The sequence below is a fragment of the Dasypus novemcinctus genome, chromosome 19 (genome assembly GCF_030445035.2).
Source record: "Dasypus novemcinctus isolate mDasNov1 chromosome 19, mDasNov1.1.hap2, whole genome shotgun sequence".
In the NCBI taxonomy this organism is placed as follows: Eukaryota; Metazoa; Chordata; class Mammalia; order Cingulata; family Dasypodidae; genus Dasypus; species Dasypus novemcinctus.
The window spans coordinates 9,299,615-9,323,055 of record NC_080691.1 but is presented as its reverse complement, the minus strand read 5'-3'; the positions used below and the strand labels follow the sequence as shown (position 1 = coordinate 9,323,055).

The window sequence follows — 23,441 nt, the reverse complement described above, 5'->3', positions numbered from 1 at the left end:
AACAAAGGAAAAACATAACACTATACCATTTTTTAACCTGTCAGATAGGAAAAGATTAATAGGAAACACTGCTGGTACTGAGAAGGCTGCTAGATCAGAATTCTTACCCACTTTGCTTTGCTCAAGCACTTTCACTTGAGTAATTTACCCTAATAAAATAGCACAAGTGCATGTACGAGCCCATACATGGATGTACAGTGTTTGAAATAAGGGTTAAAGTGGAATCAACTCTCATACCTAACAAGAGAACTGGTTGCTGTTGTTTTTTTAAATCAATAAATACGTTCTGTTTGACCATGGATTGACTGTCCAGTCTCAGTTTTAAAATTCTGCTACAGCACTAGTGGTTCTTCATTCTTTCCTGATGAAAGCTCTGACCGTCTTCCTGGGAGAAGGCACTGGATGATTCTGCCTGGTGTCAGGATGCGTGCCCAGGCCCTGAGGCCACGCGGGGAGCCCAGCTGGCAAGCCGCGGTGGGAAGGAACAATCCAGGACATGTGGCAGAGCAGAGCTGCGGGGGGCGGGGCAGCCCATCAGTCTGGGAAGACAGGTCTAGCACCTTCCTGGAGGGCAATCCCCAAACACACTGCAAAGCCTTCAAAGAAAGCCAGGATCACCCATGCAGGAAGTTAGAAACGTAAGTAAGCTCACCGCTTTGACTGTGACCGTGAAAACCTGTCGACACGGGAGGTTCCTGACAGGCTTGCTTTTGAAGCAGGTGCAGAGAACCGCGAAAGCGACGCGCATTTTAACTGTCGCCGCCACGGCGCTGAGGCCACGGCGCTAAGAGTGGGGTGGGGGTGCGACGACGGGTGTGCACCGCTCGACGCTGCAGGGCGAGGGGCGTGGGGAAGCATTTCGCTGTCCTCCTCCTCCTTTCCACACGCAGCTCGCATTATTCTTTCAAGGTTTTCCTTTCCTTAACCAGGCTCGAGTCAGCTTGCACAGCAGGATTTCATTTTTGTGAAAAACAAAAGGTGAACAGGCCAGCAAAGACTGGAAGGATAGAAACCGGCATAGCAGAGTTGACTTTTATTTTTGTCTTTACATCTCTATAGTTCCCTTTTCTCCAACGAACACTTATTACTTTAGTAATTCGAAAATAGTTTTTCAAGGGGAAACACGAGCTCTAACAAGCAAATCGACTTCCTTGTTTCGCGCAGACCTCCAGAGGCCGCGCGGCAGGCCCTCTTCACTGGGACGGCGACAAGCGGCTGCCGCGGGCAGGGAGGGTGCGCAGGGACGCCCTGGCCCGCTCCTGCTAAGTGTGCAGACTACAATTATCAGCGAATGCTGAGCAGCATGCAAACAGAATGAAGCTGCTTCTCCTCTGATCTCGGTTTGCTACCCTCGTGTCAGGTCCCTACCCCAAATCAGCACTGAGAACAGAAACGCACACACCACGGGCAGCTGCTCCCACTACCTCCACTGGGTCACGGTTCGCTTGTCTAAGCCAGCGAGTTACGCTCCTTCCCAGTGTTTGCTCACTTCTTAAGAGCGCGCCTTTTGCAGTGTCCGTTTCCAAGTGCCTGACTCAGTGCTGGAACCTCAAGGCTGTCATGGTGGCAACCTCTGCACATGCGCCGGCAGTCGTGAACCCAGGTGGGCAACCTGGCGATGGTGGCCTGACTCAGCCCCATAGATACTTGGGCTGGACCACGCGTGCTTGGTCCACTTTTTAGAGGCGGCCCAGATGCTTGGGGAGTCTCTGCAGTCACTGCCCCGTGGCCGTCACCTCCAGACACCTGCAGGGCCCAAAGGAAGGCTGTGTAGCCTCAGGGCAGCCCGGAAGCTACCTAGTCATTAATAAAACTGAAAAGAAGGTGTGAGAGGGCCTGCGCCAAGAACCTACTAGAAAATGCCTTGGGAGAAAGGGAAGCCACCCCACTCAGCCCACGTGGCCACGGCGCATCAAGAGGAGCCCCACACCCAAAGGAAGAGCAGCTACCAGGTGACGCTCAGCCACCCCACCCTGGCTGAGCCCCCGACTCAACCCCACAATAACGGCTCCTCCAGGCAGTCCTCCTAATTCCTGGCTTGGCCGGACACCTGCACTTACTGTCCTGCTGTGCATCAGTTCCTGTGTGTCCTACTTCCCCATGGGCTGGAAAAGAAACTGAACTTTATATAAAGAAGGCACACAGGAAAAACTTAATTCAGTTACAACCTTACTTTAATGATCTATTTGATCAAGAGAAAATGTGATAGTATTCTAAAATGCCTTGGCCTCTAGAATATAGATTTCTTAAGCCTAGGGACTAATTCCTTTAAATCTGTTAAGTTCTATATCAATACGTCCATCCTGGCTATAGTAGATCTAGGCTGCACAGAAGCACTGTTGGAAAATACTAAGTTCCATTTCAGCGGTGCTTAATGTTACAATCCTCATAACCATGTGAGATACAGAGTTGATTCAGGAAGATCAGCTTTTCTTTCCTTAATGTACAACAAAGCTATTTTATGGTTCAGTAATTTACAAGTATTAATGAAGGAAGAACTCCAAAGCAAGCTGAGAGAGCAGCAATAATACTCCAGCTTTACAAGCAAAATGTAAACTGAAATCCCTGACAGCACAAAGCAGCTTGGCAAGGAAATCCCCCTCAGCGACACGTGGGAGCTTAGGAATCAGTTCTCGCCTCTTTTGCATAGGGCTAACAAAGTGCACAGAAAACATCTCACATAACATGGAAAGGGTGCAGCGCGCCCTCAAGCCTGATAAATGGGCCCATGATTGAGTTTTCAACTTCCAAAATTAGGTAAGGCCTTTACTGTATGGAACGCATCTGCTCAGCACCCACTAGCCTGCAGAGGACAAGCCCCTCTGACTTTTTCTGTCGCTCTGCAGTCTTAGATGCAGGGCCCTCTTCGGTGCATTTAGTTCTCTAAGAAAAGTGATGATGAGCCTTAGCAAAAGGAATTTCAACTTCATACAATGGAAAATGAGTCAACGGACAATTATTTAAAATAATCGCCATACCGTTCTCTTTTAAAGGGCAACCCGTAGCACAATCAGGTATCGACCACAAGATTCCACGTAAGCCACGACAGCTGAATTCACTTTTGCTCAGAAGTGAGACAGAAATGGCTTCGCACCTGCGGCAAAGGCCGAGCACATGACAAAGAACATGCCGACGGCGATCCTCTTCAGGGAGGACGGCAGGAGGCCGTGCCTGCGCAGGACGGGGTCCACCAGCTTGTCCTTCAGCGGGATCAGCAGGAGGATGAGGACTGCGTCGAACATGGTCAGCCAGGCGGCCGGAAACTGCAGTTTTGAAAACGTCAAAGAAGAAGTGTGTTCATTTTTCTACAAGATGAGCAGCCACTTAGGTGATGTCTAAACGTGAGTGACTGATTCACTTACAGCATGGTGTAAGAACTGCCTAGAACTGAAGCCAGAAACATAATTTTATTTCTAAACAGGTTTGTGTTTGTTCTTCTGTGCTTTAAGGGGGAAAAAAGGAATCAGGTAAAAATACTAATGTTTAACTGAAGATACTCAACTTAATGGAGTAAATAGGATGTAGGCAATTGAAAAATATTCTCTAAAAAATGTGAAATTCAATTTCAATAAGACCACTTTTAGTTCATGCTGCTAATATATTTTTTAAAAGCTCTGCAAATGGTGGGAGGAATCCACTCATTACATAAACCCCAACTGGCAATTCTCAGACAACTGCAACTGCTCTTACCGTATGAATGGGTGCGATACTTGAAATTTCTGGAATCTTCAAATGAAGACTCTGTAAAACGTATGTTGTCTGCATCTGGGAACAAAAATCAGCAGCATCATATGGGAACCAAGGCTGCTGCTCAAACATTTTAAGCACGTTATCCCTCCCCATGGACATTCTCCGTGATGAGACAACAGTGATTCTCAGAGACAGGTGAAGGTTCAAGTGTGAATACAGACAAGTTAATCCCCTGGTCATCATAAAAGTCGACTAGAGATCAACTTTGAAAGAGAACTGCCAATTACTCAAATGAGAAATTAAACCAAAGGGAGTAGTCTGGAAAACTAGAAGCATACCCGCTCTTAGGTTCTTTATGTAAGAGGCTTTCAATATTTAAAGCAGCCAAGAGGGAGTTCATCACTACAAGCAAATATTCCAAGATCCTAGAGACTCTTAAAGGGAAAAAAGCCACCAGAGATCTCTGTACTTTTGTGGTGCCCAAAACGCGAGGGCAGCACTTCATGAGGAGATAAAGGAAATTAAACCTATTTGTCAGCACTCACTTGAAAATACACTGTCCAGTAAGGAATCAAAGCCAAGAACACTGGGATAATCTTGACAAGGGCTTTCACATCTTCCACTTTCTCTTCTGTAAATGGCCCTCCACGAGACATCTTACATGAATCAAACAGACTTTGTTTAGAAGATTGCTGAAAGACTCCAATGCCTTCACTTTGGGAAATAAAATGAAGGAATTAGTTTTCTTCCAAACCCAGCAATCAATTATTTGGTCACAAATTAAGTTTGGAGGGAGGAAACTAGCTCCCTGAATTGAACTGGTTTAATTCGCTTTATTACTTACTAATTGCACACACCAAGCACAGCCACATAAAACATTCCTAAGCATCACAAAATGTACTAAAACCGCTACAAAGGGGTTCTCCAGTCAAAGGTCAAATGCAGCTGCAGAACTTCAGAAGCTAGACAATGGTCTCAATTGTGGCTGAGCCTGACCCAGCTTTGGGGAAAACCCCCAGTTCCATCTAAAACTGCACCATCGGTGTCAGCTACATCACTGATTAACACTGAAAAAATTACTTGTACTCAATTATTTTTGTTTTTTTATCACTAAGTACATTTATTCAAATATATCTAGGATAAATTGTAATGGTAAATATATACTTTTTTCCCCTTAACTATATTTTATTTATTTTTTAAATTAATAATATATTGAAATATATCACTCATACATAAACAATAAGTGTATAATGATAGTTGTGAACTTATGAAACAAACAGCATAACATCATACAAGACTCTCATAACTCACCCTACCACCAATAACTTGCATTGTTGGTAAACCCTTTTTAACTAATGATTAAAGAGCATTGTCAAAATATTACTACTAACCAAAGTATTTTTCCCCCAACCAACCCTATTATTATCTTTTTATCATTTATATATGAACACAGATAAACACTTAAGTGTATAGTAAAAGTTATGAACTTACAAAGCAAACACGCATAACATCCTACAGGATCCAATACATCAACCCTCCACCAACACCCTGCACTGTCATTAGATGTTTGTTACAAATTATCAAAGAACATTGTCAAAAATCTTACTACTAATTATAGTCCTTTTCTTACATTTGGTGTTTTTCCCCCAACCCACCCTATTATTTTTTAAATATATTTTTTATGACACAAGTTGTAAATTTATAAAACAATCATGCCCATGTATAGAATTCCCAAACACACCTCCATCAACACACCACACTGTGGTGGAACATTTGCTACAGGTAAGATAATATCATCTGATTGTTACCATGTCCACAGTGTACATTAGGCTTACATTTCCCATACTGCCTCATTATCAACACAGTACATCTTTTGCATAGATGCAAGAATATTATATTATTACTAACCACAGTCCATAGGTCACTCCAGCTATTTTTTCCCCATGCTTCTCCACATTCCTAACACCCTGGAGTAGTGACCTACATCTGCTCTAGCTCACAAAGGACATTCTTGCCTCAGTACCATCAATCACAATTCTCACCCACCTCTTGATTTACTGTGCTATCCAGTTCCTAGATTATTCTCTAGCATTCTGTCAATTGCCATTTACATACCCAGACTACCATTTTCAGTCACATCCCCATTTATAAACTAGCTGTTACTCACTGAGTGTTACCATCCACTCTATACATTTCCACACTTTTACAGTAAAGCTAATTAAAACCACTACATACGTTAAACATCAGTAGTCCATCTCAGTCCTCCTCTTACCTCCTTTAAGAATCCTCCACCTACCACCAGGTCTTAAAGATATTTTCCTATAATTTCTTCTAGAAGTTTTATGGTTCTTGCTCTTATTTTTAGGTTTTTGATCCATTTTAATTTTTTTGATAAGATGTGAGACAGGGGTCCTCTTTCCTTTTTTCAGCTATGGATATCCAGTTATTAGCACCATTTGTTGAATGGATTGTTCTGCCCGAGCTGTGTGAGTGTGACAGGCTAGTAAAAAATCACTTGACCATACATGTGAGGGTTTGTCTCTGAACCATAAATTTGGTTCCAATGGTCTAGTGTGTCTGTCTTTAGGTCAGTACCATGCTGTTTTTACCACTATAGGTAGATACTATGATTTAAAGTCTGGAGATGAGGGTTCACTTTTCCTTTTTATGATGTTTCTGGCTATTCAGGACGCTTACCCTTTCAAATAAATCTGATGATCGCATTTTCAATTTTTTCTTTAATGCTGGTGCAATTTTTATTGGGATTGCATTAAATCTGTGTATCAATTTGAATAGAATTGACATCTTAATGATATTTAGTCTTCCAATCCATGAGCATGGAATGTTTCCAGTTATTTAGGCCTTTTCTTTCTTTTAACATTGAGTTGCAGTTTTCTGAATACAAGTGCTTTACATCATTGGTTAAGTTTATTCCTATTTGAGTTTTATCTGTCATATTTTATTTTCACCACTCTTTTGATACTTTTAGTTACTTTTGTTATATAAACTTCATTTCTAGACTCTCTTCCAGGCCTCTCTCTCCTTTCTTTTCTTGTCAGGCTCTACCATGCCCTTTAGTATTTCCTGAAAATCTGGTCTCTTACTTAGAAATTTCTATCGGTTTCTGTTTATCTGTGATTATTCTAATCTCACCCTCATTTTTTAAAGACAGTCTTGCTAGATGTAAGATTCTTGGCTGGAAGTTTTTCTCTTGTAGTATCTTAAATATAACAGACCACTGTCTTCTTGCCACCATGGTTTCTGGTGAGAAATCAGCAGTTAGGGAAGCAGATTTGGCCCAACAGATAGGGCGCCTGCCTACCACCCGGGAGGTCCATGGTTCAAACTCAGGGCCTCCTGACCTGTGTGATGAGCTGGCCCACGCACAGTGCTGATGAGCGCAAGGAGTGCCATGCCACGCAGGGGTGTCCCCTGTGTAGGGGAGCCCTACGCACAAGGATTGCGCCCCATAAGGAGAGCTGCCCAGCGCGGAAAAAGTGCAGACTGCCCAGGAACGGCAACACACACATGGAGAGCTGGCACAGCAAGATGATGCAACAAAAAGAGACAAGGATTCAGATGCCGCTGACAGTAATACAGGAAGACACAGAAGAACACACAGGGAATGGACAATGGGGGGCAGTGGGGGAAGGGAGAGAAATACATCTTTTTTTTTTAAATCAGCACTTAATCTAACTGGATATCCCTTATGTTATGCATTGCTTTTCTCTTCCTGCTCTCAGAATTCTCTTTGTCTTTGTCATTTGACATTCTGATAAGTATGCGTACTGGAGTTGGACTATTCGGACTTTTTCGGATGGGAGTACGCTGTGCTTCTTGGACAGGAATATCTATGTCCTTCAATAGGGCTGGGAAATTTTCTACCATTATCTCTTCAAATATTCCTTCTGCCCCTTTTCCCTTCTCTTCTCCTTCCGGGACATCCATGACATGTACGTTTGCACGTCTTGTGCTGTTGTTGAGTTCCCTGAGAAGTTATTCAATTTCTTCCATTCTTTTCTTCATCTGTTCTTTTGTATGTTCACTTTCAGAAGCCTTTTCTTCAAACTCACCAATCCTTTCTTCTGCCTCCTAAAGTCTGCTATTATATGATCCCAATGTTTTTAAATTTCATTTATTATACCTTTCATTCCATAAGATCTGCTATTTTTCCATGTATGCTTTCAAATTCTTCTTTGTGCTCATCCAGTGCTGTCTTAATATCATTAATCTCTTTAGCCATCTCATTGAATTTATTAAGGAGATTTGTTTGAACATCTATGACTAGTTGTCTCAACTCCTTTATGTTATCTGGAGGCTTATCTTGTTCCTTTAACTGGGTCATAGCTTCCTGTTTCTTGGTGTGGATTGTAATTTTTTGTTGGTGCCTTCGCATCTGGCTGACTACTTTTTCTGGGTGCAGTTTTTCTCTTTAGTTTAGGGCTTCCTATCGTTTCTCCCTTGCTGGTTGCACAGTAGGAGCCAAGCATGTAGTTGGTGCTGTAAGCTGTGGAGGCTCAAGCTGCTCTCCTTGCACCAGGGACCAATGAAGCTTCTTCCAACTTTCTCCTTTGCCAAGGTTAGGGATAGAGTCACAGCTGTGTGGAATAATCCAGGTGCAGGCCTAGACTGTAGTTGCCCAGAGAGACTGATGAAGTTCACGTCCCTTTCTCCCCTCCCTGGGATGGGGATGGAGCTGCAGGTGTGGGCAGCAGTCTATGCAGTAAGGGTCCAAGATGACCGCAGTTGCCCCAGTAGACTTCTGATTTTTAGTCTTTGCCAGTCAGAGTTACCTGGATAGGCTGGTGCAGGGCTCCTCAGGCTCCTCCCCGCCAGAAGTGGGGCTGAAGCCTAGTCTAGGGCTGCGGGCTGATCTGGGTTTAAGAAACGGGTTCCTCCCGTCACTGTGATTTTAGGTCAGCCCAGCTTCCCCTCAAGCTGGGGGCGGAGTCAAAATGGCGACCACCGGCCTCTTTCCGACCTGGGCAGATTCACACCCTAACTGATCCCAGCGTTTTATCTTAGCCAGCCAAGTTCACCAATCAGTAGCTAAAATCAGCAACCAACCGTCTCCTCCTCCCGTTTTTGGGAAATGGAGCTTCCAATTCCAGTCACAGAACAGCTCCTGGGGTGGCTCGTGCTGCCACAGTAGGACTATCACCGGCTTCTGCAGCTTGGCCAGCAATTTCCCAAAGAGGCTGGCGCAGGTCCCCACAGCTTCCTCCCTACCGGAGGTGGCACTGGGGTCTAGGCTGGAGCTGCAATCTGACCTGGATGGAAAGCAGGAGGTTCCCACCAGCACTGGGATGCTCAGTCCGCCCCGCGTCCCCTCGTGCCAGGCGCAGAGTTAAGATGGCGGCTCCTGGCCTCTTTCTAACCTGGACAGGCTCAAACCTTAGCTGCTTTCAGGATTATACTTTACCCCACATCAGTAGCTGAAATTGGTGCCCAACTGTCTCTTCCTCCCCTGTTTTTGGGAAATGGAGATTTCAATTCCGGCCATGGAACAGCTCCCAAAGCAGCTTATGCCTCCAGTGGAGGACGGGCACTGGCCTCCGGGGTGTGGAACGCTCTACTTACAAGTCTTCTCTGCAGACGGACAGTCTCCTCCTTCCACTCCTTCAAGGATGTTGCAGGATGCTCTTCTGGTCTCCTGGAGCCCCCATATAGGTGCTTCAGCTAGCTCAGAGAGCTCTGGGGGTTTGCTAACTGCCCTGTTGCAGGAGCTGACTCTAAGAACTCCTTACTCCACCACCATCTTACTGGTTCTTCAATTGGTTTTGTTTTTTATTCTTTAAGATTTTATTTATTTATTTATTTCTCTCCCCTGCCCCCCACCCTGATTGTCTGTTCTCTGTTCTATTTGCTGCGTCGTCGTCTTTGTCCGCTTCTGGTGTTGTCAGCGACACAGGAATCTGTGTTTCTTTTCGTTGCATCATCTTGCTGTGTCAGCTCTCCGTGTGTGTGGCATCATTCCTGGGCAGGCTGCGCTTCCTTTCGCGCTGGGCGGCTCTCCTTACAGGGCGCACTCCTTGTGCGTGGGGCTCCCCTATGCAGGGGACAACCCTGCGTGGCACGGCACTCCTTGCGCGCATCAGCACTGCGCAAGGGCCAGCTCCACACGGGTTGAGGAGGCCAGGATTTGAACCGCGGACCTCCCATGTGGTAGATGGACGCCCTAAACACTGGGCCAAGTCCGCCGCCTTCAATTGGTTTTTAATCAGCTGATTTATCAAATGTCAAGACCCGGAGGACAAACACCTATGCTGTGGAAGGGTGCTGGTTTACTTAAAGTGGCTGCGGGTGTGACTGAGAGAAGGCTCTGATCCAGCAGGAAGGCACAGTCCCTTACTAAGGAAGTACAGAGGGGAAGGCGCGGTGTCTGGGGCTGGCAGCACGCCTGCCCTTCTCTACCAAGGCTGCTGCAGTCGCACTTCAGGGAGAGGGCCTGAAGGCTCAGAGAGGGAGGCTGCGCCCAGGGGGAGTGGCGCTGGGCGGGGCGGGGATGAACCAGGCAGCCCTGGTGGGAGCCGCAGCCCTGCCCTGGCCCCCAACCACAATGCGTGCCCCGCACGGCCGGGATAGATCCACCTGTCCCTTGCAGTCACCCTCAGACCCTCTGCCCATCCCCCAGGCAGCTGCCCTCTATTCCTCTCTGTCCGTCCCCCCTGGCCACCCTCAGTCCCTACATCTGTCCCTCCGTCCGTCCCTCTCAGTCATCCTTAGTCCCACTGTCCGTCCCCCAGTCCCTCATGGCCCCCCTCGGTGCCTCTGTCCACCCCTCGGGTCCCTCTGTCTGTCCCTGGTAGCCTCTCTCAGCCCATCCATCCATCCCATGCATCGTCCCTGTTCTACTGTCACGGCCAAGAGCATGGCGCCCACTCCTGGCTCACAGACCAGGAAAGCTAGCTCCTCAACCTGGTCTGTGCCGCTGTGGATCCAGGGAGGGGTCCCGACCCACTGCCCCAAGATCCTTCCCGGACAAAGGGAGCCGCTCCAAGCCTCTCTGGGGTGAAGCAGGAATCAGAGTGGCATTTTTCAAAATGACACACTAGAGACTAAAGCTAGAAACACCAGGAGATACTCAATTGAGGACATCTTCCAACTGTGCGACTCGAGACGTGACTGGCAGTATCTGCTTCCTAGTGTATGAACTCCTGTGCTGGTTAACTAAGTTACGCAATTTAAATGATTTTTATCTCATAAAACTAAGGTTTTTAATCTGGGCTTTCAGAATGGGAGGAACCAAAAAAATGAAAACTATCAGATACTACTTTAACAAAATTATGGTCAGAAAAAATAAATTCAATTCTCTATATATTTATTGTTCACCAATTACAGGGCCAGCACAGTTCTTCCCGGGTACTGGGAATATGCAAATAAATAAAAAGAAAGAGAATTCTTGGCCTCAGGGAGCTCAGTCTGTTGTGAAAAATAATCAGGGGGAAAAGCAAAAGCGATACTCTAAATTACAAGCTAAAATGAGCACTTTCATTTGAGGACATTCGTAACTTATCCATGTTATTTTTTTCCTGCCAAAAAGGAAATTCAACATCCTTAGGTACCTACCACAGATACTATGAGCGATTTGCTACGCTGTACTGAATGTGTGTTTCCCTAACAACATTTGGATGTCTAAAGCCAAAACCATCTTCACACAAAGAATCACTTGCACAGGGCAGGGGCTACCATATGTTTGTTGGTTACCATTATAACATTTCAAAAACTAAGTGAACATATGCCTACAGCTCTACCTGGTTCACACCTGTTGTCAGTGGATTGTTTTGTGCCACGTAAGGGTCCAACAAGGAATCACAGCCACCTATGGCCTGAGGACACAGCAATAGCCCACTGATGTCTGAGCTCTCGGATTCGGCATCTGGGCTCCCCGGCTCTGTGTGCAAAGGCATCCAGTGTGCACAGCTGAGGGCTTGCTGCCTGGGGAGCGGGCCGGAGGGTTCTAGCCATCTCAAGTCAGGGAGGTACCTATGTCTGAAAAGGCTGAGGACTACTTCCATCCAGGCAGAACATGAACAAATACATTGACTCCCCACTGAAAAACAGCATTAGATCATCTTCACAACACATCAGTCTGGACTGATATTCTCCCTGGAGCTCTGGGACCTCATGCCTGCCCAAGTGTCCACCCTCGGGGCTCCCGCAGTGCCCGCATCCTGCTGCCGGGCTTTGCACCCCCCCGTCACCTACTCAGGCCTCCTACATCCAGGGGACACGAGCCACCAAGGTGTGCAAACCCAAGGCTCATGAAGGGCCTGCAGCCCGCCCAAAGCCACAGAGCCAGCAGGTAAGGGCACGGCCTTCAGACCCCAGAGCACAGCAACTGGCCACCGGCTGGCACTGTCAGTCATTTACTTTTACTTTGTGCCCAAGAACAAATCTAAAAGGAAATGACCAAAGCATTGTCACTGGTGCATTAAAATACAGGAATGTCTGCAAAGCAATGTTTTTCTCTTACAGAAATCCATGGGGTGCCACCTGAAAGCGTAAGAGTTATTCCTTCGAAAAGTTGTGCTTTCTGGTTAATGGGCATTTAATCTACAGTATAAAACTCCAGGATTTGAAAATCTGGTTTTGGTTCAATTAAAATAAGGCCCCAGGGAAAGCCGTGTGCTTGCTGCTGAGAGTGCTGTTTCAACTACCACGGCCCTTCCACACGCACATCTGTGTTCTGAATCACGGGTCTGAATGCCACAGAGCTGCTGGATGACCCAGGGGTCGCTCAGGATGAGTGGAAGCTGAAGATACCAGGGCTGCTTTGAGAGGAGCCAAGCAGGGCCACAGGAGCTACTCTGATATAGCTAAACATACCACCGGGAAGGAGACTCAAGCTTAACAGCTCCAGGTCAACAAAGAGCAGCCACAGGGAGGAGTCCCAGGACTGAGCGCCGAGGCCCAGCTCAGCTCCTCCACCTCCCAGGAAGGCCTCCTGATCAAGTCAACCTGAGGGGCTCACCACTAAGGAGGAAGGGGGATTTTCTGGAGTGATGGAAATACTCAAAGCCTTGACTGCAGTGGCAGTTAGCCAACTTAGTTGGTCAAAATCCAAAGAACTGTGTATTAGATGTTTTGCTACACGTAAAGTATACTTTAAAGAAAAAAAAATTTTGAGTTGTATTCATGGGCTAAATTCTGGACTTTCTAAAATGAACTGCATCTAGGGTTACCAAGCCTGGGACTGGGGGGATGCTGTTCTGTCTCCAGAATGGGGCTGGCGATGGCGTGCCTGCCTCCTGCAGGTGAGAGGACACGGGGGACCTCTGAGCCAGCACCTGCATACAGCAAGCACACAGTAGGCACAGGCAAGTGTCTTCATTACGGCGAAATAAGGCGCAGCAAATCAAGCCTGTGATGAGAGCGCCGTACGTACCCACTACTCCGGCGGTCTCCGATTCGCCTCTGTGGACAGCAAGAATAGGCCAGTATCTTGACCACATCGGTGAACGCACTGCCATCAGGGGGTTTGGTGATGAAAAAGCTCTGTCCACAGAGGAAGACCACGAAGGACACGCCGATGCAGATGGTGGGGATGAGGTAGCCGACGAAGAAGTCCACGTTCTGCTGCACGTATGCGATGCCTCCCAGTGAAATGATCGCCCCCAAGTTGATGCTCCAGTAAAACCAATTGAAAAACCTCCTGGTGGCTTCTGGACCTCGATCTTTGACCTAAAACAACAGGGAACGGAGCACAAAGAACACTTAAAAACGTGTGACTGTCCACAAGCGCAAAAAAATGAAGGGATTAAAATAACTGTCGACACCACGGCCTTTAAGAAATGCAGACTTCCTGTGCAGTGGAGGATTAGAGATACAGGACTCACTTCTCTCCCAGAAAAATAGCTAGAGGACAGGCAGAAAGGGCCTGTGGAAAATGCTGGAGGGTTTAGGGCACCAGGGGAAGGTGACACCACCCAGAAGAGAGGGGGGCAAAGGAAAGGCGTCTCAAGGGCAGAACAGGAGCAGAAGCTGCCGCTACAGGCGCCCCCCGCCCACCCTCTGCTGGGAATTCTTGGCCTCTGCCTGTGGCTGGTAGCTGAGGACACAGGGGGCTGCAAGGGCCCACCTTCCCAGGAAAGGGGAGAAAGAGGGACACAGCCTAAGGCTGACTCAGCTTCTGACCTACATACTTGGTCTGCTGTGTCCTAGGAGCCCTTCCAGGCCAGGTGGGGCGGTACCATTGCCTGCCCTGGGAGCCCACAAGGTGCTAAGGACAAAGGACCTCTCACTCTCCCTCCCTACTGAGCAGGATCCTTGCTGAGGATGCAGAGGGGAGTGGAATTATTTCCTACCCCGGAAAAGGGAGGGGCTGCGGCAAAGGATGCAGAACTGCCTCTGAGAAAGACTGAAATTACACAAAGCACCTTCTCTGATCATAATGGAACAATTTACGTGTGGAGGCTAAACAACGCACTCCTAGACAGTGAGTCAAAGAAGGAATTATAAGAGAGATTAGTATATATCCTGAGTCAAAAGAAAACAAGAATACAACTTATCAAAACTTACGGTGGGGGAGTGGATTTGGCTCAATGGATAGAGCGTCCACCTATCACATGGGAGGTTGCGGGTTCAAACCCAGGGCCTCCTGACCCATGTGCAGCTGGCCCACGTGCAGTGCTGATGCGTGCAAGGTGTGCCCTGCCACGCAGGGGTGTCTCCTGCATAGGGGAGCCCCACGCACGAGGAGTGCGCCCCTCAAGGAAAGCCGCCCCACTCAAAAAAAAAACAGCCTGCCCAGGAGTGCTGCCGCACACACAGAGAGCTGACACAGCAAGATGATGCAACACCACTGGGTGGACTGTGGGAGAGTGTGGGCTATGATGTGGGGCATTGACCATGAGGTGCAGCGATGCTCAGAGATGTATTCACCAAATGCAATGAATGTGTTATGATGATGGAGGAGAATGTTGCTGTGGGGGGAGTAGTGGGGTGAGAGGGGTAGGGGGTACATGGGGACGTCATATTTTTTGCATGTAATATTTTTAAAAAATGAATTAAAAATAAATAAATAAAGTTTAAAAAAATAAATAGCAAAGGATGGGGAAAAAAAAAAAGATGATGCAACAAAGAAGAGACACAGATTCCCAGTGCCACTGACAAGAATACAAGCGGACACAGAAGAACACACAGCAAATGGACACAGAGAGCAGACAATTGCGGGTGGGGGGGGGAAGGGGAAAGAAATAAAAAATAAATCTTAAAAAAAAAAAACTTATGGGGGGAGCAGATGTGGCCCAACGATTGATCTTCCGTCTCTCACATGGGAGGTCCCAGGTTCAGTTCCCAGTGCCTCCTGAGAAAAGAAAAAACAAACAACGAGCAAAGCAAACGAAAAACCAACCAAGGGAAGTCAATGTGGCTCAGTGACTGAGCACCAGCTTCCCACATACGAGGTCCCAGGTTCAATGCTTGGCCCCCGATACCTCGAAAAATAAAATAAAATAAAAACTTATGGCATACAGCAACGACAGTGATGGGGGGAAATTTATAGCCCTACATGCTTTTATTTCAAGAGAAGAAAGCACTAAAATCAAAGCTATAACAACATGGGGTGGACTTAAGAGAACAGAAAGCCAATTCCAGAGCAAGCAGAAAGAAAAAAATAACAAAGATTTGAGCAGGAAAAAAAAAAGAAATTGAGAGAAAATTTTAAAAAAAGAAAATCAACAAAACAAAAGCTGATTCTTTGTGAAAATCAATAAAATCAACAAACCTTTATCAAGACTAACAAAGAAAAACAGAGAGAAGATGCAGATAAAATCAGGAATAAAAGGGTGGGCATTATAACTGACTCCACAGAAATATAAAGGATCTCATTATGAGAAGCTGTGTGCCAACAAATTAACAACTTAAATGAAATGAACACAAACTGACATATATTCAATGTAATCTCAATCAAAATTCCAACAGCCCACTTTAAGGAAACAGAAAAGGCAATTACCAAATTTATTTGGAAGGGAAAGGGCACCTGGAGAGCCAAAAACAATCTAAAAAAAGAAGAGCAATGGGACAGGGTGAGGTATATGGGAATCTCCTCTACTTTCAATGTATCACTTATGTAATCTAAAGCTTCTTTAAAAATTAAAAAAATATATATATCTCAATAAGAAAAAAATAGAAGCTACAGTTCAACAATAAGAGACAAATGACCTGATTAAAAAATTGGCAAAGACTTGAACAGACATTTATCTACTTCTAATAAATACAAATGGTGAAAAGTCACACGGAAAAATGTTCAACATCACTAGCAATTAGAGAAATGCAATCAAAGCTACAATGAGATTCATTTCACACTTATTAGAATGGCCACTACGAAAAAGGCAGAAAACTACAAGTGTTGGAGAGGATGTGGAGACATAGGAACGCTTATTCACTGTGGGTGGGAATGCAGGATGGTACAGCCACTGTGGAGGACTGTTTGGCAGTTCCTAAAGAAGTTGAGTACCGACTTGGCACGTGACCCTGCAATACCACTACTGGGTATATATCCAGAAGAACTGAGAACAGAGACACAAACTGACATCTGCAGACAGATGTTCATAGCAGCATTATTAACAGTTGCTAAAAATGGAAACACTCCAGGTGTCTATCAACTGATAATGGATAAAAAAAACTGTGGTGTATACACATGATGGAATACTATGCAGTTGTAAGAAGAAATGGAGTTGTGACGCATTCGACAACATGGGCGAACCTGGAGAACATTATGCTGAATGAAGCAAGCCCGACACAAAAGCCATACACACAATACTGTATGACTGCATTACTATCAACTAAATATATTGGGTAGACTCAAGGAGTTAATAACTAAAATACAGATCTCCAGAAATTAGAATGGGGTTAGAAGATGGAAAGCTGAGGGTTAATCTGCACAAAATTGGTAATATATTGATTATGTTTGGAAAAGAATGGAAATGGTGAAAGCACATCAGAGTCTTTGTAACTAGCAGTGCTAATACATAGGTATGACAGTGGTTGAAAGGGAAAGTCTAAGGCCTTATGTATCACTAGATAGAAAGCTGAAATATGTAACACAGGACTATACAGCATAGTGATACCTCATGTGAAATACGAATATGAGTAATAATGTATATAAAAGTCTTTTTCTTTGAAGCTGAACAAATTAATATTACAAGATATTAATATGAGGCAAAAATTCGACCAAAGCAAAATATGGACAGTAGTGTATAGTAATATATTAATAATCTTCCATTAAGGGTAAAAAATAAAAAAGGAAATATACCAAGTGAAAGAAACCAGACAAAAGGTACTACATATTGTCTGACTCCATCTATATGAAACATAAATACAAATAAATTACACAGAAACAGAATAGCAGCTATGTAAGGCAGGGGAAGCATAGAGAGACTGAGAGATGATTGTTAAGGTGTAGAGCTTTGTCTCTTCTCCATAATCATTACTGGAATAATGAAAATACTCTAATAACAACATAACTGATGAATACACAACTATGTGATTATATCAAATACCACTGACTGTACACTTGGGATGGGCTGTATGTTTTATTAAAATGTTTCTTTAAAAAGAAATTCAGTATAATCAAAATATATTCACAGCCCCTGACCAAAAAAGAATAGAGAACTTTCTGAATAGTTTCTCTTAATTATGCTTAATTAAACAAATCTTAAGAGAGTTCCTGAAGGTATCATCAGTGGGTCACATGGCTTGGAATCACCTTGAATCGTCTTTAAAAATACAGATTTCTCCTCATCACTCATCACTCAGTCAGAGTCTCTGGGGCCAGGACCAGGCACCCGCACGCTTCCCAGGCTCTCCAGGCCATGTTTCCTCACCAGCACGTTTGAGAACCACTGCTGGATTGGTCCACTTCCTCCTGAGCTCATCGTGTAGCACCCACACAAGAGCTCGGGCCCCAGGAGAAGCAAGGCGGCCAACATCTGCCCAAGCGGGGAAAGCCCACAGCTGCCCTATCTGGTTGAGAGGGCTGGGGCAGAGAGGAAGTTACAGACTGAAGCTCAGACCACATGCTGCTTTCAGATTAGGAAAGTTATCAGCTCAATCAGACAATCTGGCAAGGGCAGGGATTCCTGAAAGGCTCAAAAATCACTCATTTCCTTCGCAGGGAGCACAATAAGCACCAAGCAAAGGCATGCAATTTGGGGGTCCTCCTGCCCACAAGTCGCACCCACAAAGCCCGTCATTTTGGGGCAGGCACCTGGCCAGGCTCCTCTTCCCAGCTGGACTTCTACATCTCAGCGGATGGACACTGCAAGAATGAGCTCCGTACTTCCCAAAAGCACTTCCAACAAGGCTCACTTCCTACGCGTATTTTTTACACAAACTTACTAGAGTGAAAAACTGATGCTGGATCTCATACAAAGACTGTCTAATCTTGCTATTTAAGAACTTCTGTTGTCTCCTTAAATTACGGGTTAAGAAAGGGTCAGGGAATTTCTGTTCAAGCAACAGATCTGGTTTCTGATTTACAGAATAACCTTCTCTACTGAGCAACAGAAAGTTATCAACGGGAACCAAAACAATCAATTACGATATACAATAAGCTTCTTTTTAGAGGTCATGTTACTTACTTATTTTAAGTTCTATTTTTTTGCTTTTGTTTTTTTTTTTAAGATTTTTATTTATTTCTCACAACACCCCCCCCCCCCCCGGCCCCATTGTCTGCTCTCTGCGTCCACTCACATTCTTGTCAGACAGCACTGGGAATCTGTGTCTCTCTTCGTTGTGTCATCTTGCTGCATCAGCTCTCTGTGTGTGTGGTGCCACTCCTGGGCGGGCTGCACTTTCGCGCAGGGTGGCTCTCCTTGCTGGGCGCACTCCCTGCACGGGGGTCACCCCTACGCAGGGGGCGTCCATGTGGCACAGGACTCCTTGCACATGGCAGACTGCGCATGGGCCAGCTCACCACATGCGCCAGGAGGCTCTGGGCATCGAACCCTGGACCTCCTATATGATAGGCGAACGCTCTATCAGTTGAGCCACATCCACTTCACTGAGCTCTACTTTTTTAAGCCAAAATAATCTAGCATGGCCACTAGTGTGTTGTCAAGTAATTATTCTTAAATTAACTATAGAGTAATCATCTCAAGCTGGAAATACAAGTTTAAAATAGTCCACACCTTCTCCAAAGGTATTCAGACTTTCTGCTATCCACATCAATACCAAATCAAAAACAAGGCAGACGGAATTCTGAAGAATGACTAGTGTTAAGAATTCCTTCATATACTTCTAAGACACAGACAGCTGCTGCTGCTCACTGGGACACAGCACATCCAAATGTTACTGAACAAGAGGCTCCGCTATTCCTGGAGTCCTGGAGACAGACCAAGGAAAGAGAAATTGTGAGCAGGAAGGAAATGGCTATGGATAAAATATAACTAAAATGTAAACAAACAAAAACGGCAAGCTTAAGAGAAAAAATGCCAGTAAACACCACAAATTGCAGTTATCATTTACAGAGTAACTACAATGCACTGAGGGCTCATCGTCTACCCTGGCTCTGTACACACATGCCCACAGAGCTCTCAGACAGATCTTCAAACGAGGCATGAGAAAATTAACATTAGTCTAACAAAACCCTAACCTTAAAATTCCACTCCCCCTCATTTCCTGGGTACACTTGGCAGTGGATTTATTTACGTTTTTCAATAGTAAACCATAAAAATAACTTTATAAGTTGAAGATGACTTCTGAGGCCAGAAGTCACCATGTACCAGCCACTTTTTGGCACTGAGTGGGAAGCTGGCAGCTCCCACGCCTCCCTGCCCCGGACTGCCAACTGCAGCAGGCTCTCTGCTCTGGTCACATGACAGTCACATGACCCCATCACTGGTACAGTCGCTTCTTACCCTCTGAGGGTAAACAAGCCTCTCCCATGACTGGTCAAAATCAATTCGGAGGAAAAAGCTAAAGGAATTGCATTGCAGAGAGTTGAGCTAAACAGCTGGCTGACTTGGAAAATGTCCTATAATGCCAAGTGTTACCGTTTTTTTCCTTCTGAAAAAACACATCACTACGGATAAAGTACGTTTTTCTTCTTTCAGGTCCCTAATTCTGATACGCAACCCACAACACAGAAGATCCTGACCTTTAGAAAGGGTAAAACCCCGGGGGAAGCCTGTGGCTCTGCAGCTACACAGGTTCTTTCCAAAGCCAGGCAGGCCTCCTCCTCCCAGCTGCAGCCTGGCCGCAGGCCCCTCTTAAATGAGTGGTGCGAAGCATACGAGGATCTTAAGAACGCTGACCCTGAGGCAGGGGGGCCAAAGCAGGCCAGGCCTGTCCTGGGCGAGACTGAGCACGCCTCCTGGAGACGGAAGCTGGGGGACGCTCTCCCTGCAGGAAGCCTGCGGGGACCGAGGACCAGGCAGCCCCTGTGGCAGGCAGCCTCGCTCGCCCTACGTGCTTGTTCACTGAGCTTTTAAGGCACAGACAGCGGTGACTCAGTGGTCTTTGACACACTTACCCTTAAGCAACCACCGCGTCATCGGATGCCACACGTTCAACCATCACGGTCATCTGATTCCACCCTGTCCTCAACCTCTGGCAGCCACTTCCCCTTCCCTGGCCCTCCCCCAGTCCCTGGCAACCACCAGCCTACGTTTGGTCTCGACGGATTGGCCTCATCTGGGCATTTTGTGTAGCTGGAACGGGTCAGGGTTTGCCCGTGGCGGGCTTTTCCCCTTAGCACGGCGCTTGCCAGGTCCCTCCACGCTGCAGCGTGACCAGCACACTGCTCCTCCTTAAGGCCGAGTGACATTCCACGTGTGGATGGAGACGTGCTGTGCACACTGTCAGCAGCGGATGGGCATCCGCCTAACTTCTGAATTTTGGAAAATTTCAAAGCTATAAAATAGGTGAAAGAATAGTAAAATATACACTTACATATCCTTTGCTAAGATCTTTTATTCTCTTTTTTCTATATATATATATAAAATGCTTTTTATGACTGAGCCATCAAAAAACGCAAGAGTAGTAAGCTGCCACCTCACCGCATTTTACGCAAGACTCCCATCTCTCCTGAAAACAAGGGAATTCTTCCACATGACGACACGCCATCAGCAGACCAAGAAACTGACACCAACACCCTACTGTCTAATATGTGCCCTGTAGTCAAATTACCACAAATGTCCCCCAAAGGCATCTTTCACGGCTTTGTTTTGTCTCAACCTGGATCAAATCACTTTTGCATTTGGTCATCTTTAGTGTCTTATAATCTGGAGAGTCCATTTTCCCCTTGATATTGTGAAAGCTGACAAGACTCGCTGGCTGGCTCACAGAAGGGAACATTTCTTTTTACTATGCACATTAAACCACACATCGAAAGGGTACAGATGCTGACGGCCACTCCAGATCACCCAGCAGCGCCCCTTGCCCGCTCTTTTCAGACCCCGTCACCGTGGACTTCAGCTGCCACCCCCTGGGGAGCAGCGCCATAGGGAAGCACACTGCCTTGGTCCAAAACCCGCTCCCGCTCACCTAGGCCCTGCGCAGTCAAATTCTCTAAGCCGCCGCTTCCTATAACAGGGATAATTACAGTATCTACCTTCTAAACCACTGAGGCTTAAGTAAGACACCATGGGGAGGGGGCACTAGGCTCAAGGAGTGGCACGAGACAGCCCCTGGCACCACACCACTGTTGTGTGGCTCAATCTTCAAAGGACAGAGACCGCCTGCTCTGAGTGCTGTGCCCTCACTCCTGTGGCCGGGCCGTGGCACCTGCGGGTGGGGCCCACAAGTCCGCCCCTCCTGGTGCTGTGGTTAAAGCACAGATTGCGCTATCAGATGTGGTTGATAAAATGGGGGATGGATCGCTCACTACCCACGGGACAAAAAGATCTTCTCACTTCTTACACCTGTTTCCTGACCTGTAGAAAGGAGAGAAGGTGCAGGTGGGGTTCAGGTGCCATCAAGCAGGGAAAGTCCGCACAGGGGACGCAGTGGAGAACTCCACACTCTGGTGACGGCTGCGTGACTGCCACAGGCCTCTCCCTGCAGCCTGGCTTGGGGCACCTCCCCCGAGCTGGCGAAAGCTCCCATGCCAAGGGCAGGCCTAGAATTCCAGCTCGGGCACTCACTGGCTGGGCAGCCTCAGCCTTGGCATCTGTAAAACGGGCGCAGCAAAAGAGCACTGCGCAGGGCCGGCGGCAAGCCTCAGGAGCGCCCTGGGGTGCCACGGCGGGCCGCCCAGCAGCAATCCCTGCCCACCCTACCTCCAGGACTTGCCCTGAGCCCCCCACCTGGCATCACCTTCCTTAAACCTATTCTCTGTGCCAGACGCCAGCAGGCCTTCTATAAAGGGCTGGTGGTAGTAACTTAGATTTTGTGAGACCTCGGGTCTCTGTCACTACTACACCACGCTGCCCCAGTCACAAAGGCAATGAGTGGTGCTGTGTTCCACTAACACTTCAGTTACAGACACTGAAACCTGGATTTGGGTAATCTTCCCTTTTCCCTTTTTCAGCCACTTACACATGTACGAACCACTCTTGCTCCTGCGTCCTATAAAAACGGGAAGTTGGTCAGATAGGGCAGGCAGGCCAGATCCCACTCCTGGGTCTTTTGGAAACCTAAGCGATTTTACTCCCCCGCTCCTGCCCTATAAAGGCTTCTTACTCTACCAAAACAACTCAGCCAGGCCTTTCTGACGCCGCCCTGCCCACCACGCCTGTCTCGTCCCCCTTCTTTTAATCTTCCGCAACGCCAGGCGGGTCCTGGCTGCTCCTGCCTGGCCCCAGGGCCTTTGCACTTGCCATCCCCAGGTGTGGAAAGCCCTTCCAACAACGCAAACTGCCCCTGCAGGGAGAGGACTTCCCGCTCCCTAACTCCACCTCCGCATCCACCCCCACGGCCGCGCGGGGTCGACTCCTTGTCCCCGCACAGCTCTCGCGGGCTTCCCCCCACCGCGCCACCACGGTGCAGCCCCACGGGGGGCAGGGGCCCGCGCTCACCTGGTCGGCGCCGAAGGGCGCGATGTTGGCCTTGACGGTGCCCACGCCCAGGCCCACGAGCACCAGCGCGGCGAAAGTGGCGGGCGCGCAGTAGCGGGTGGCGGCGGCGGGGCAGGGGGCGTCGCCGCGGGGCGAGCGCGCCGAGCAGTTGAAGACGAGCGCGGGGCGCAGCGGCCCGCAGAGGGCGACGCGCGCGGCGGGCGCGGCGAGCGCGGGGAAGGCCAGCATGCCGAGCAGGTAGAGCGCCAGGCTCAGCAGCACGGCGCGCGCCTTGCCCAGCAGCGCGTCGGCCAGCCAGCCGCCGAGCGGCGACACGAGGTAGGTGACGCCCATGAAGAGCAGCAGCGCCTGGCTGGCCTGCGCGCCCTCCCAGCCGAACGGCGGCCCGTTGAGGAAGAGCAGCAGGCCGCCCGTGACGCCGTAGAAGGCGGCGCGCTCCAGCAGCTCGGCCAGCAGCACGGCCGCGCACGCCGCGCGCCGGCCCGCGAACGCCGCCGCCGCCGCCCGCCGCGCCCCGCGCCCGCCCGCGCCCAGCAGCGGCGCCCGCTCGCCGCCCGGGCCCTCCATGCTGCGCCGCCGCCCCGCGCGCCGGCCTCCGCCGGCGGCCGCCCGGCCCGCCCCTCGGCGCCCCATTGGGCACGCTCGCCGTCGCTCAGCGCGCCGCCCGGCTTCCGGCCCCGCCCCGCGGCCCCGCCGACGCCTCTGTTGGGCGTGCTCGCCGTCGCTCAGCCCGCCGGGGCGCTTCCGGTCCCGCCCCGGAAGCCGGCGGGGCCGCGGCCCACCTTCTGC

The 23,441-nt window shown here is 48.0% G+C and overlaps 1 protein-coding gene across 1 annotated transcript in view; it reads right to left on the bottom strand.

The window, feature by feature from the left end:
• The window catches only part of SLC15A4 (solute carrier family 15 member 4), a 43,600-nt gene extending 20,381 nt beyond the window's left edge, over positions 1-23,219 (bottom strand). The window contains exons 1-5 of the mRNA XM_004458675.5: positions 22,653-23,219; positions 13,079-13,374; positions 4,236-4,404; positions 3,691-3,765; positions 3,095-3,263 (exon numbers count right to left, since the gene is read on the bottom strand). Of these exons, the coding sequence (XP_004458732.2) occupies positions 3,095-3,263; positions 3,691-3,765; positions 4,236-4,404; positions 13,079-13,374; positions 22,653-23,219 (1,276 nt within the window). The remainder of the gene's footprint in view (positions 1-3,094; positions 3,264-3,690; positions 3,766-4,235; positions 4,405-13,078; positions 13,375-22,652) is intronic.
• Positions 23,220-23,441: the final 222 nt, after the last annotated feature.